At 40.9% G+C, this 13,162-nt stretch overlaps 1 protein-coding gene across 7 annotated transcripts in view; it reads left to right on the top strand.

The window, feature by feature from the left end:
- LOC127788570 (serine/threonine-protein kinase AFC1) overlaps window positions 1–13,162 on the top strand; it is a 37,086-nt gene that overhangs the window by 6,317 nt on the left and 17,607 nt on the right. For 3 of the 7 annotated variants that reach the window (XM_052317021.1, XM_052317019.1, XM_052317020.1), the window contains one exon: window positions 7,156–7,242. The exons of 3 other annotated variants lie outside the window; for them this stretch is intronic. In XM_052317021.1, coding sequence (XP_052172981.1) covers window positions 7,156–7,242 — 87 coding nt within the window. Of the gene's footprint in view, window positions 1–7,155; window positions 7,254–13,162 lie in introns of all 7 variants that reach the window. One more of the 7 variants, XR_008020423.1, reaches the window with a different exon arrangement.

The raw sequence follows: 13,162 nt of genomic DNA, 5'->3' as shown, positions 1-13,162 counted from the left end.
TTCTTAGTTTCTTACTGCTACAAGTTATAAACTCCTTGAGCTATGATAAATTGCAGATACCCCTCTTGCTACTACAACTAATGATTTTACCCTTCACCATTTAGGTATTTTAATAGAACCTTCAAAAGTTTAAGGTTCTATCAAGAAAAACTCACTATGGGGTAAGAATCAGCCCTGGTAATATGAGGGGGAGAGAGAACTTGAGAGGCAGAAAGAAAGATGAAAGCTAAAATTGCTCTCTGATATCCCTGAGGAGAAGAATACAGGAACTTTTATAAGGGAGAAGAGTTCTCTTATGGAGAGAATTCTCTAACCATCTCTTCAACTATTTCTATCAGCCAACATCCTACTAACCGACTAATAACAGCCCTCTAACCAACTAACTGCCAATAACTGCCAACTGAATCAAACTGCTTAACCAACAACTAAAACATTCCTGCAATAGCTAATTGCCACATGCCCCATTCTCTTGCTGCCATGTGTCAGCAGCTATTATTGTAGCTAGAATTCATATCACTGTCCTGCCCTTCAAGATTTACCTCATCCCCTAGGTGTGAGTTACGATAAAGTTTGAATAAAGTGTTGGACATTTTCCCAAGTAAGCCCTTTCATTGAACCAATTCTTGCTTTTGTGAGCCCCCTTTAATCTCTGATGTACTTTTGTGTTTTGTAGAGGCTCCAACTTGTAGGCAATCTTAGTCTCTTTAAGAAGCCTTCACTGTCTTGCCTATGTTCTCCTCATCAAAATCCAAAATCCAATGCTATTTTCTGGATCTGGACCTCAAGCATCACAGTTCCAATTGACATCAAAGCCCTTAATTTTGAGTCTCAAGGTTTTCCTCTTTTGCTATTGCAAGAGCTGCCAAGGGAACTTGGGATTGGCTCTCTTTGTCCTTATTTTTAATCAATAGCATGGCATAATAGGGGATTAGCACAGTATAAGACACTTATACATTCATATTTGGAGATGAATAACAAGTTGAAATTGCATCAAGAATCTCCATGTGACGCCTTTGTAACCACTGGTAGTAGGACGAAGTCTTTGAGGAGGCTAGTTACAGCAAAAATGTTGGTCAAAAGATTTTCTGAAATGGAACTCATGGTAACACTGCTACTCACCTCCATGATCATATCATTTTTAATCATCTCCACACTGTTGTGCCCCCCCCCCCCCCCCCCCTCCTTCTTTGACAACTTTCATCTGACCATCACTTGTTCTTGGGACCTGTAATGCCTCCAACTTGGGTAAATCTTCCAATTTTAATCCTGCAACCCTTTTCTTGCTACTTTCTTAATGATAGAGTTGAGAAGCAAATAATGCAAACTCAGTTGGGTTTTTATTGTTGTCTTGGCTTACTGTCCAAATAGGCACTACTCCATCATAATATGCAGTCACAACATCACCATTTTCTGCGAATTTGACATCCCAAGCACAACCAGGATTCTTTATGCTCTGAAGACAAACTCCATCTCGTGGCTCTTCGAAGGGAGAGGGGCCAAACCTCAACTTTACAACCTGTTCAAATTCTTCCCTGGTTTTAATTGGGTGGCTGGTTCTTGTACACTGAAAGCAGCATATGAGTCAAGTCCAAGGTGGAAGGAAACCAAGGTGATTTTGAGAGTTTTAGGAATCTGATGGTATTTTAAGTACTGTTGTACTTTGAATAGCCACTCAGTAGGATCTCCCTGTGCAGCCAGAGAAATTCAACTTAGAATTTTCTAGGATATTGGTTGGGTAAGGTGGTGTCCAGTCTCGGAGATGAGACTTGAGAGAACAGAATTTAGAAGGATTGAGAGAGAGATAGAGATAGAATTGGGAGGGAAAATGAGAGAATTGAGAGGGAAGAGAGAGAGTTTTAAGAGAGAAAGATCTTCTCATTCAACATAGAAGTCCTATCCTCAAGTAATCGGCCTTATATAGGCCCTTCCACGGTTCATATTGTAACTGTGGGAAGAAGCTTCTAGCTCCCGCTACAAGTGGCCCATGTGGGCTGCGGTTATTACAATAGAAATTGCAAAAATTTACAAAACTACCATTGGGACATAACATTCCTCACCCCTGGAAAACATTCTCGTCCTCAAGAATCTGTAGGAGTCCGGTAGCTCGCAAAAATTGGGTTAGTAGTTCCGGTAAGTACTCCCAAGTGGTGTGATGAGGATCCATATGAGACCACCTGACCAGTACTTGAGTTAAGGGCAACGACCCCTGGTAGACTGTCCAAAATAGCCTGTGGCTTCACAAGCACTTCCTCTTCCTCATCCATCGTAGGGAACTCTAGACTAACTGCCGCCTAGGGACTTATGAATTTCTTAAGCAGAGACACATGAAATACAGGGTGCATGTGGACCTGTGGCGGTAGTTTAAGCTTGTAGGCAATCCGTCCCACTTTAGTCTCGACAGTATATAGCCCAAAGTACTTTGGACTTAGCTTGGATGCTGGGGTAGCAGTGAATGGTTGCTCCATAGATCTCTTCACTCTCAAATAGACCTGGTCCCCCACTTCAAAGGTTCTGTCACTCCTCTTCTTATTAGCATTTTGCTTCATTCTGTTCTGGGCTATGGCCAATTCTCTCTTCAATTCCTTCAAAACTCACTGCTGTTATTGTAAGTACTGCTCCATCGAAGCCAAGGTGGCTGTAGAACTCGATAGGGCTGGTAAGAGGGGTGGTTTATGGCCAAACAATACTCCAAAAGGACTCCTGTTGATGGCACTATGGTGGCTTGAGTTGTACCAGCACTGAGCTAATGACAACTATCTATTCCAACTCCTTAGCTTGTTGAAACACATGCATCTCAAGTAAGCTTCCAAACACTGGTTAACTCTCTCGGTTTGATCATCCATTTGGGGGTGGTAGGCTGTGGACATGTGCAGCCCTACCCCCATACTTATGAACAATTCTTGCCAAAACATGCTTGTGAAGATCTTATCTCTATCTGAGACAATTGACTTCAGAACCTTGTGTAATTTAACTATAGAATCCATGAATTTTCTTGCTACTTCTTGTGCTGAAAAGGGGTGGGTTAGACTGATGAAATGGGAGAACTTAGTCGGCCTATCTACCACCACTAACACCACATCCTTACCCTCTGATTTGGGTAGCCCTTCTATGAAGTCCATAAAGATCCCTTCCCATGCTTGATCGAGCACTGCCAAGGGTTGCGGCAAACCCGGGTAAGCCACATTCTCATGCTTGCATCTTCGGCAAACTTCACATGACAACACAAAACTTACCAAAACCTTCTTTTGCCCTGGCCAGTAGAACATTTGTCTCACCTTCTGATAAGTGGCCCGTATTCCTGAGTGACCTCCTATGGGTGAAGCATGTAGAGAGGTTATGATCTTTCTTTTGTCTGATTCATCCTCACCCACTACTACCCTGCCATTGAACCTTAGTAGACCATTGGAAAGAGTATACCTTGGTTTACTCGTGGGTTCTACTGCAAGCTGGGTTATTAGGTCTTGCACCCATGGTGTTTGGTCATAGCTTCCTATTACCTCCTTAACCAACTTCGGAACCACAGCCATTATCGATTTGCACTCTCCTTTTTCTTCCCTTCTTGAGAGGGCATCGGCTACCACGTTTTCCTTACCCTTGCGATATACAATAATATAATCCATCCCCATTAGCTTGGACACTCCCTTCCTCTGTAATTGGGTGTGCAACCTTTGTTGGTCCAGGAATTGCAAGCTCTCGTGGTCCGTTTTGATAATGAAGGGCCCTACTTCCAGGTAATGTCTCCATTTATCAACAGCTCCTAATACGGCCAGTAGTTCCTTATCATACACACTTAGGCCTAGGTGCCTAGGGGCCAAAGCTTGGCTGATGTAGGATAAGGGCCTTCCCTCTTGCATTAACACCGCCCCTATCCCATTGTGACATGCATCTGTTTCGACCACAAACTTCTTAGAAAAATCTGGGAGAGCTAGCACCGGTGCCTCTATCATGGCATTCTTGAGTGTTAAGAAGGCTATCTCTGCTCTTGGATTCCATTGGAAACTGTCCTTGAGAAGTTCAGTTAAGGGGTTGCTAACAGGGGCCATAACTCTATATGAACTTCGATAGTAACCTGTTAGCCCTAAGAAACCCCTTAGTTCTTTTACTGTTTGCAGCCTGAGCCTAGGGGCGGATCCAGAAATCTATGTAGGGGGAGGCTAAAATTTTTTTTTGAGGTATAAAATTACACATCACAAATTTTGGGGTGGGCTGGAATTTTTTTTGACTGAATTATTAGTAAAATTTATTATTTTTTACATTAAAAAATATTTTTTTAATAATAAAAAATAATTTTAATATTATTATTTTTTTTTAATTGTGAGCTGCCCTGGGATTCAGCCCAGGGCAGCTCACGCATGCATCCGCCCCTGCTTGGGCCACTCTAGCATGGCTGTGATCTTATTTGGATCAGTCTTCACTCCTTTTCCTGATATAATATGGCCTAGATATTCCACTTCCTTTTCAGCAAAAGTACACTTTGATAGTTTAACATACAACTCGTTAGAAGTCAAGACCTCAAAGGTGGTACGAAGGTGGTCTAGGTATTGTTCATAGTTTGGGTTGTATATGAGGATGTCATCACAGAAAACTAGGATGAATTTCCTCAAGTAAGGCTAGAAAACTTGGTTCATTAGGTCCTAGAAAGTGGTTGGGGCATTGGTGAGCTCAAAGGGCATCACCTACAAATTCATACAACCCTGGATGAGTAGTAAATGCAGTTTTGGGTATGTCATTAGGGGTCATCCGGATTTGGTGGTAGCCAGATCTTAGGTCTAGTTTAGAAAAAATTCGTGCTTCATTCAATTCATCTAAAATGTCATCAATTAGGGGTATAGGGTACTTGTTTTTATAGTGTTAGTATTGAGTTGGCAATAGTCAACACAAAACCTCCATGATCCATCTTTTTTTTGTAACAAGTAACACGGGAGAGGCAAATGGGCTTTGAGAGGGTCTGATGATAGAGGTAGAGAGAATATTAGAGATTTGCTTCTCTATCTCGACTTTTTGGATGGGTGAATATCTATAGGCACGTATGGTTACGGGTAGTGAGTTTGGTGTATAGAGTGGTCAAGGGCTCTTTTGGGTGGCAGTGAGGGGGGTTCAGAAAAGAGGTCTTGAAATTCTTGCAAGAGTAAGTTTAAGCTATCAGGAAGTAGTACCTTAGTAGGGGATTGTAGGGTGGCCAAGCTGCTCTCCCTCCTCTGTTCATTCGCCTCTTCTCTTCCTTCTTGTTCGTCCCATTCCAACACATGAATAGAATATAATTCGACAATCTGCCCTTTCTTCTTCTGCATTAGCCTCTGCAATTTGCCCCCCCTTTATCATTTTACACTCTCGTTTTGTGATGCCCCTCAGTGTTAATTTGGTACCTCCCATATCCACGGTGACTTTCAGTTTGTTGAAGTCTGTTGGAGAGTCCTAAATAAATGAGGAGTGCTACCGGTACTAAAAGAGATAAAGGCAACATAATTAATTAAAGATAAAGATCCTAGAAATCAGGAGGAATATTAGGAATAGATATGATTGTTATCTTTTCTTATTTATAGCTAAAATTCTGTTTTATTGTTATCTTCTCGTTTGTATTTATCTCCTAAAGTTTAGGAGTAGATAGCATAGAATATTGTATAAGTAGTAGGCTTCCCGTGAAATCAATTAATGAGTTGGATTTCCACAAATTCAGTTGTGGCTCTCAGGTTCCAAATCTTAGGAACCAGAATTGTTCATGATATTAGAGCTTGGCTTTGTCTAGCCTAAAAATCTAGAACATATGGATCTGCAAGGCCATGGGAATGCAGCTCCAACAACAGCGGATTCATCCGTCAGTTCCGCCCTTCAACAACCCGCAAATCCAACGACTGTGATGTCTAACAACATCTTATCTTTGGATAGCAATATCTTACAGATCACACAACATAGGTTGAACGGAAGAAACTTTAGAGAATGGTTTCAATTCGTGACCTTGGTGATCAAAGGCAAAGGGAAATATGGCTACCTAATCGGGGAAACTTCAACACCACCGGAGAATTCAGCAGATTATCAAAGGTGGGAGGTAGAGAACTCAATCTTGATGGCTTGGATTATCAATTCAATGGAGCCAAAGATAGGCCGACACTATCTGTTTTACCAAACGACAAAAGAGGTTTGGGAGGTTGTTTAGGAGATTTATTCAGACCTTGAAAATACAGCTCAATGCTTGAGATTAGAGCTGAAATTCGAACCACCAAGCAAGGCAGTCTTGGTGTAACTGAATACTACAATAATCTGATGGAGCTATGGCAAGAGATGGATTTGTTTTATGATCCTAACTGGAAGTGTGCAGAAGACAGCCAAAAGTATGGCAAGATGCTGGAAAAAGAGGGGATTTTTGACTTCCTCCAAGGGCTCAATGAGGATTTGGATGAGGTAAGAGGAAGACTCTTAGGCACAAAGCCCTTACCATCCCTCTGAGAGGCGTTTGCAGAGGTAAGGCGGGAAGAAAGCAGGACAAGAGTTATGATGCCAACTCAAACTGAACCCAATTCAGGATCAACCCTCATTACTGCAAAAAGGGAAGAAATTCCTAAGGAGAAGCAATGGTGTGAACATTGCAACCGACCCTATCACACCAAGAGTACTTGCTGGAAGTTGCATGGGAAACCCCCAAACTGGAAACCTAGGCCTAAGAAGGAGAAAGAGAGATCAGCCTATGCAGCAACAAGTGCCCCTACAAGTGAGAAAGGAACAGGTATGGGTTTAACTCATGATCAGATTGAGTTTCTACAGAAACTGTTGCAAAACTCTCATATTGCAAAGGAATCAGAGGATGCAGCACCAAGTTACTCAGCATCTATGGCACAAAAAGGTAATCAGCATTTGTCCTTGACTACTAGGAGAATGAATAAGAATTATTGGGTGGTAGATACCGGGGCATCCGATCATATGACCGGATCTACTACCACTCTTAATGTCTTTCAGATGGGAAAAAAAGATCCAACTGTTTTGATGGCTGATGGAACACAATCTTTGGTAAAAGGAAAGGGAAGTGTCTATGTGGCTGGTTTATTACTTAAATCAGTGTTATATGTGCCAAATCTGAAATATAGTTTGTTATTAGTGAGTAAATTAACAAATGATTTGGATTGCATTGTGACATTCTTTCTCTCATATTGTATTTTTCAGGACCGATCCTCGGGGAAGATGATTGGCAGTGCTGAGGAGAAAGATGGACTATATTGGTTTTCCAATAACAAGAATTCTCTTAGTCAAGTACCACATAGGTTTTCTCTAACTGTTAGTTTGGATTTTGAAATTTTATTATGGTATAGACGTCTTGGTCATCCTAGTTTTTCATATTTGAAACACTTGTACCCTAACTTATTTATCAATAAAGAAAAGTTGGTACTTAAGTGTGATCATTGCATTCTTGCCAAGCAAACCCATAGCACTCATCAACTGAACCCATATACTCCTTCTAAACCTTTCTACTTAATTCATAGTGATATATGGGGACCGGCTAGAGTTCCAAACCTGAATGGTGCAAGATGGTTCATAACTTTCATTGATGACCATACAAGAGTGTGTTGGGTATAACTAATGAAAGAAAAGTCCGAGGCATGTGCCATTTTTCAGAATTTCCATAAACTCATCTTGAATGTCTTTGAGTCCTCTATTTGTATCCTTAGGACTGACAATGGCCGAGAATACTTTTCCTATCCATTCACCCAATATCTAACTACCAATGGGATCTTCCATCAAAGTACTTGTCCTTATACTCCTCAGCAAAATGGGATAACTGAAAGAAAAAATCGACACTTGCTTGAAATGGCTAGGTCCCTTATGTTCACTAGCTCTATTCCTAATAGATATTAGGGGGAGGCAGTCCTAACAGCTGCGTATTTAATCAATAGGCTGCCTTCCAAGGTCCTAAACTACCAAACCCCCTTGCACAACCTCACATCCAATTTTCATCACGTTCGGATCCTAAATACTCTTCCACCCAAAGTATTTGGATGTGTGGTATATGTCTATCAAACCAGTCCAAATCGACACAAACTTGAACCAAGAGCATTAAAATGTATATTCATTGGGTATCCTCCTACCCAAAAAGGTTATAAGTGTTTTTGTCCTACATCACAGAAAATTCTTATCTTATGTGATGTAATCTTTGTGGAGAATGAGTCATACTACTCAAATACCACATCCCAAATGAAGGACAACCATTGGGATCCTACTGTAACTATGCTCATTCCATTCCCAATCCTTCAACCCATTCCTTATTATGATTCAAATCAAACTACTACACCTGATCATCCTCAGCCAGCTTTCTTTGAGCCTCATTGTCCGAGTATTCCTCCCTCTCAAGAATCCCAAAATCCAGCAAGACCTATGGAGACTGATATAGGAGAAGACTTGGGCTCGGAAAAACCAGTAAAAGTCTATTCAAGGAGAGGAAAAAATCCAACTCCTCAACTCAGCCAACTGTTGGAACCGAGAGAAGGTCCAACAACCGAGGGAGAAAATACTGCTAAAAATGCTGCTGCTAGCAGTGAGTTGAATCTTCCTATTGCTATTAGGAAAGGAATAAGATTATGTGTGAAGCATCATATATCAAATTTCTTGACATATTCCAGGTTGTCTCCCAAATTCAAGGCCTTCATTACCACTTCGGATGGAGTGGTTATACCCCAAAACATTCAAGAAGCGTTAGCTGATCCTAAATGGAAGGAGGCAATAATGGAAGAAATGAGGGCACTCAAAGGCAATCACACATGGGAAGTTGTTGACCTTCCGAAAAACAAGAAGATTATTGGTTGCAAATGGGTGTTCACGGTTAAATACAACTCGGATGGGAGTGTGGACAGATATAAGTGCTAGATGGCCAAGGTTATTCTCAAACCTATGGGATGGATTATGAAGAAACCTTTGCTCCAGTGGCTAAATTAAACTCCATTAGAGTGTTATTATCCATTGCTATGAATTTAGATTGGGAACTGTTTCAGTTTGATATCAAGAATGCATTCCTAAATGGAGAATTAGAAGAAGAGGTATATATGAAGATTCCACCCGATTTTGAGAAAGAAGAAAAGATTGGCAAGGTATGTAAGCTTTATAAATCCCTCTATGGCTTAAAATAATCTCCCAGAGCATGGTTTAAGAAATTTAGCTCTACTTTGATACAATTTGGGTACAAACAAGGGAGGCAGACCACACTCTATTTATCAAACATACCAATGAAAAGAGATGCATTTTGATTGTGTATGTAGATGATATAATAGTCACAGGGGATGATGTTCATGAAATTGTAGCCCTAAAACGGAAGCTAAAGGCAGAATTTGTGGTAAAGGACTTGGGAACAATGAAGTATTTTTTGGGGATGGAAGTAGCAAGGAGGAAACAAGGTATGATAATATCTCAAAGAAAATATACTCTTGATCTTTTAAGGGATACAGGAATGATTGGATGCAAACCAAGATATACTCCTCTAAAGAGAAATTGGAAATATGTGAAGAGGGATAATGATCCTCAAGTGGATAAAGAAAGGTATTAACGGTTAGTCGGAAGGCTAATTTATTTGTCCTTAACTCGTCCAAACATAGCCTATTCAGTGAGTATCATAAGCCAATTTATGCATGCTCCAACTCAACAACATATGGCGGTCGTATATCATATTTTGAGGTACTTAAAAGGAACACCAGGTAAGGGGTTATTATTTCAAAAGAGTAATGAAAGGGGGGCTGAAGGATACTCCAATGCAGATTGGGTAGGATCAGTGATGGACAACCTGTCTACATCTGGTTTTTGCACAAAATTGTGGGGTAATCTAGTCACATGGAGAAGCAAAAAGCAATCTGTAGTAGCAAGAAGCAGTGCTGAAGCTGAATTTAGGGCCATTGCTCAAGGTATTTGTGAGTTAATTTGGTTGGTAAGATTAATGGAGGATCTACAACTATCATTAACAAAGCCAACAAAGCTGTATAGTGATAGTAAATCAGCTATAAGCATTGTCAACAATCCGGTTCAGTATGATAGAATGAAACATGTCAGGATTGATCGAAGTTTCATCCAATGAGAGATTAAAGGAGGAGATATAAAGTTGATATATGTTCCTACAGCAGAACAGGTGGCGGATGTGCTCACTAAATCCATGACCAGATTAGGTTTTGAGACTCTTATCAACTAGCTAGGAATGAGAGATATCTATTCTTAGCTTGAGAGAGGGTGTTGGAGAGTCCTAATTAAATGAGGAGTGCTACCAGTACTAAAAGAGATAAAGGCAGCATAATTAATTAAATATAAAGATCCTAGAAATCAGGAGGAATATTAGGAATATATATGATTGTTATCTTTTCTTATTTATAGCTTAAATTCTGTTTTATTGTTATCTTCTTGTTTGTATTTATCTCCTAAAGTTTAGGAGTAGATAGCATAGAATATTGTATAAGTAGTAGTCTTCCCGTGAAATCAATTAATGAGTTGGACTTCCACAAATTCAGTTGTGGTTCTCAAGTTCCAAATCTTAGGAACCAGAATTGTTTAAAGTCAAATGTGAGAGGGCTTACAGTTTGCATCCAATTAACGCCCAACACTATGTCACACCCTCCCAGTTCAAGTATTCTCATATAAGTTTGGAATTGTTGTCCTTGCATAAACCACTTGAACCCTTCACACTTGTTGTGGCTGTACATTTTGCTACCATTAGCCACTGTCACCGATAAGGGAGTAGTGGCCATCATCTTACATCCCAACTCTAAGGCAGTAGCTTCATTTAGGAAGCTATGCATACTGCCACTATCAATAAATATTAGCAGTTTCCTTTCTCCCCATTTCCTTGGCACCTTGATGATCTTTCTTGTTGTGCCTCCTCTGAGATCATGAGATGAGATTTCCACCCCTTCTTGCTCTGTTTCTTCCCCGTTATAGGTTGCTATTGCATCTTTGCCAGTCCCCCCTTCCATTACCTCCTCCCCTTCTTCACCTTTGTCTTTTTCTTCCCCTTCCATGTTTAGCAATTATCTCCTGCAGATATGTCCTGGCCCAAACTTTTCTCCACACTTGTAACATAGCCCCATGAGTCTCCTCTGCTCCATAGTAGTAGATCGTAGAGGATTGGGATTGGCCTTAGGCCCTCCTACTGTCCCTCTAGTCACTAAGGCTCGGGAATTTCCTCCTGACGTGTGATTATTTGGTGGTAAGGGCCTGATCAGTGTGTGATTCCTCTTGTAGATGGCCTCCAATGTTAACTCTTGAAGTCTTGCCTTCTCCGCAGCTTGTCTAACTATGGTGGGCATCATCATTTTTACCATTGATCTTAATTCATCTTTGAGGCCGCTAATAAAGCTAAACACAAAGTACTGGTCCGTTAATGTAGGCTGCACATTCCACATTAGTGCCCCCAATTCTTCAAACCTCTCTTGATACTTAGTCACTGATCCCTCATGTTTAAGCTTGTTGAACTCTTCTATTATATCTGCCATGTTTCTCTCACCAAATCTTACACATAATTCTTCAGCAAAATCTATCCACCTCATATTCATTCCCCTCAATCTAAACCAACCTTGAAACCAAGCATCGGCCGTATCATTTAGATAGGCGGTAGCTAGATTGATCCTCTGATTCTCCACTACCCCATAAAACTGAAAGAACCTCTCACACCTACGGATCCACCACCTCGGTTTGGATCCTTCAAAGAGAGGGATCTCCAATCTCGGCATTGGGCCTTGATTGGATCTAGGGGAATTAGCTTCTCTTACTTGATTTCCTGTCTCCTCGTAGGATGAGTTTCCCGCTTTCGTGATTCCTTGTGGCCTCAGGAAGATGCCTGCTCTCGCCATTCCTTGCTCATAACTCATTCTGGGAGGGAATTCCGGTGGCAATTGGAATTGAGGTAATGACGACAACATGTTGAACATGCTGTTGATTCTTTATCCCAATTGCTCCATGCTCTCCTGGTTCCTCACTAATTCTCGTTGTACTCCTCTTGAGAAGTTGCCATATCTTCGCACAACTCTTCTTGGATTGTCCTTATCTCTTCTCTACTCTGGGCCATGGCCTCCTGCATCTAATTCATTTTGAATTCCGTTGCTTCCATCATATTCTCCAAGTGCTTCATCCTAGTGCCTTCCGCCATTCAGAATTCCTTTTGGCCCGATACAATTCACCGATCACACACCTCCTAATACTGGAATCTCGGCTAAAGACGACCGGCTCTGATACCAAAATGTCAAGTCTCGGAGATGAGACTTGAGAGAACAGAATTTAGAAGGATCGAGAGAGAGATAGAGATAGAATTGGGAGGGAAAATGAGAGAATTGAGAGGGAAGAGAGAGAGTTTTAAGAGGGCAAGATCTTCTCATTCAACATAGAAGTCCCATCCTCAAGTAATTGGCCTTATATAGGCCCTTCTGCGGTTCATATTGTAACCATGAGAAGAAGCTTCTAGCTCCCGCTACAAGTGGCCCATGTGGGCTGCAGTTATTACAATAGAAATTGCAAAAATTTACAAAACTACCATTGGGACATAGCAGGTGGATTATCCATTTCTGACCAAAGAACACCCCTAGTAGCCTCACATTAGTGGTAGGGTGAAAAGAAGAGTTACGTAACTTCGTTGCAGAGGAAGAGGATTTTCTCCATGGAATTCAGGGGCTACTGGAGTTCTCTCCTTATTCTAAGAGAAAGAAATTGTAAGTGCTGCAATACCTTCTTGGATTTGCTGAAATTGTTGCTCTTGCTGTAGCTGCTAGGTTTAAAAGTCAGCCATCAGTTCAGCCTTCAACTTAGCCCTGTTGTCATTCATTTGCACTATTATTTTTTCCTGAAGGGAGTCCCTATGCTTGATGTTTTCAGCAAACTTTGCTCCTGATTCCTTCAGCTATTGAATTTTGACTGGAAGTAGGGACTTAATTGGAGGATGAAGACTCTCAACAAGAGCACCAACTGATAGAACCTTCAAAAGTTCAAGATTCTATAAAGAAAAACTCACTATAGGCCAGTGGTCAACCCTGGGAATTCAAGGGAGGGAGGGAGAAAATTCAAGAGCAAGAAGAAAGTTGGAAACTGAAATTTGTTTTCTGATATCACTGAAGAGAGAATCCAACAGCTTTTGTGGAAATAAACTGTTTTTCTCATATGTTTACACAAGTAATACAACCCTATTTACAGGGTTGGAGATTACATCATAGGAAAG

This window comes from Diospyros lotus, chromosome 13 (assembly GCF_014633365.1).
Source record: "Diospyros lotus cultivar Yz01 chromosome 13, ASM1463336v1, whole genome shotgun sequence".
In the NCBI taxonomy this organism is placed as follows: domain Eukaryota; kingdom Viridiplantae; phylum Streptophyta; class Magnoliopsida; order Ericales; family Ebenaceae; genus Diospyros; species Diospyros lotus.
Note: the sequence above shows the minus strand (reverse complement) of the source record. Positions and strands in the feature narration are given on the sequence as shown.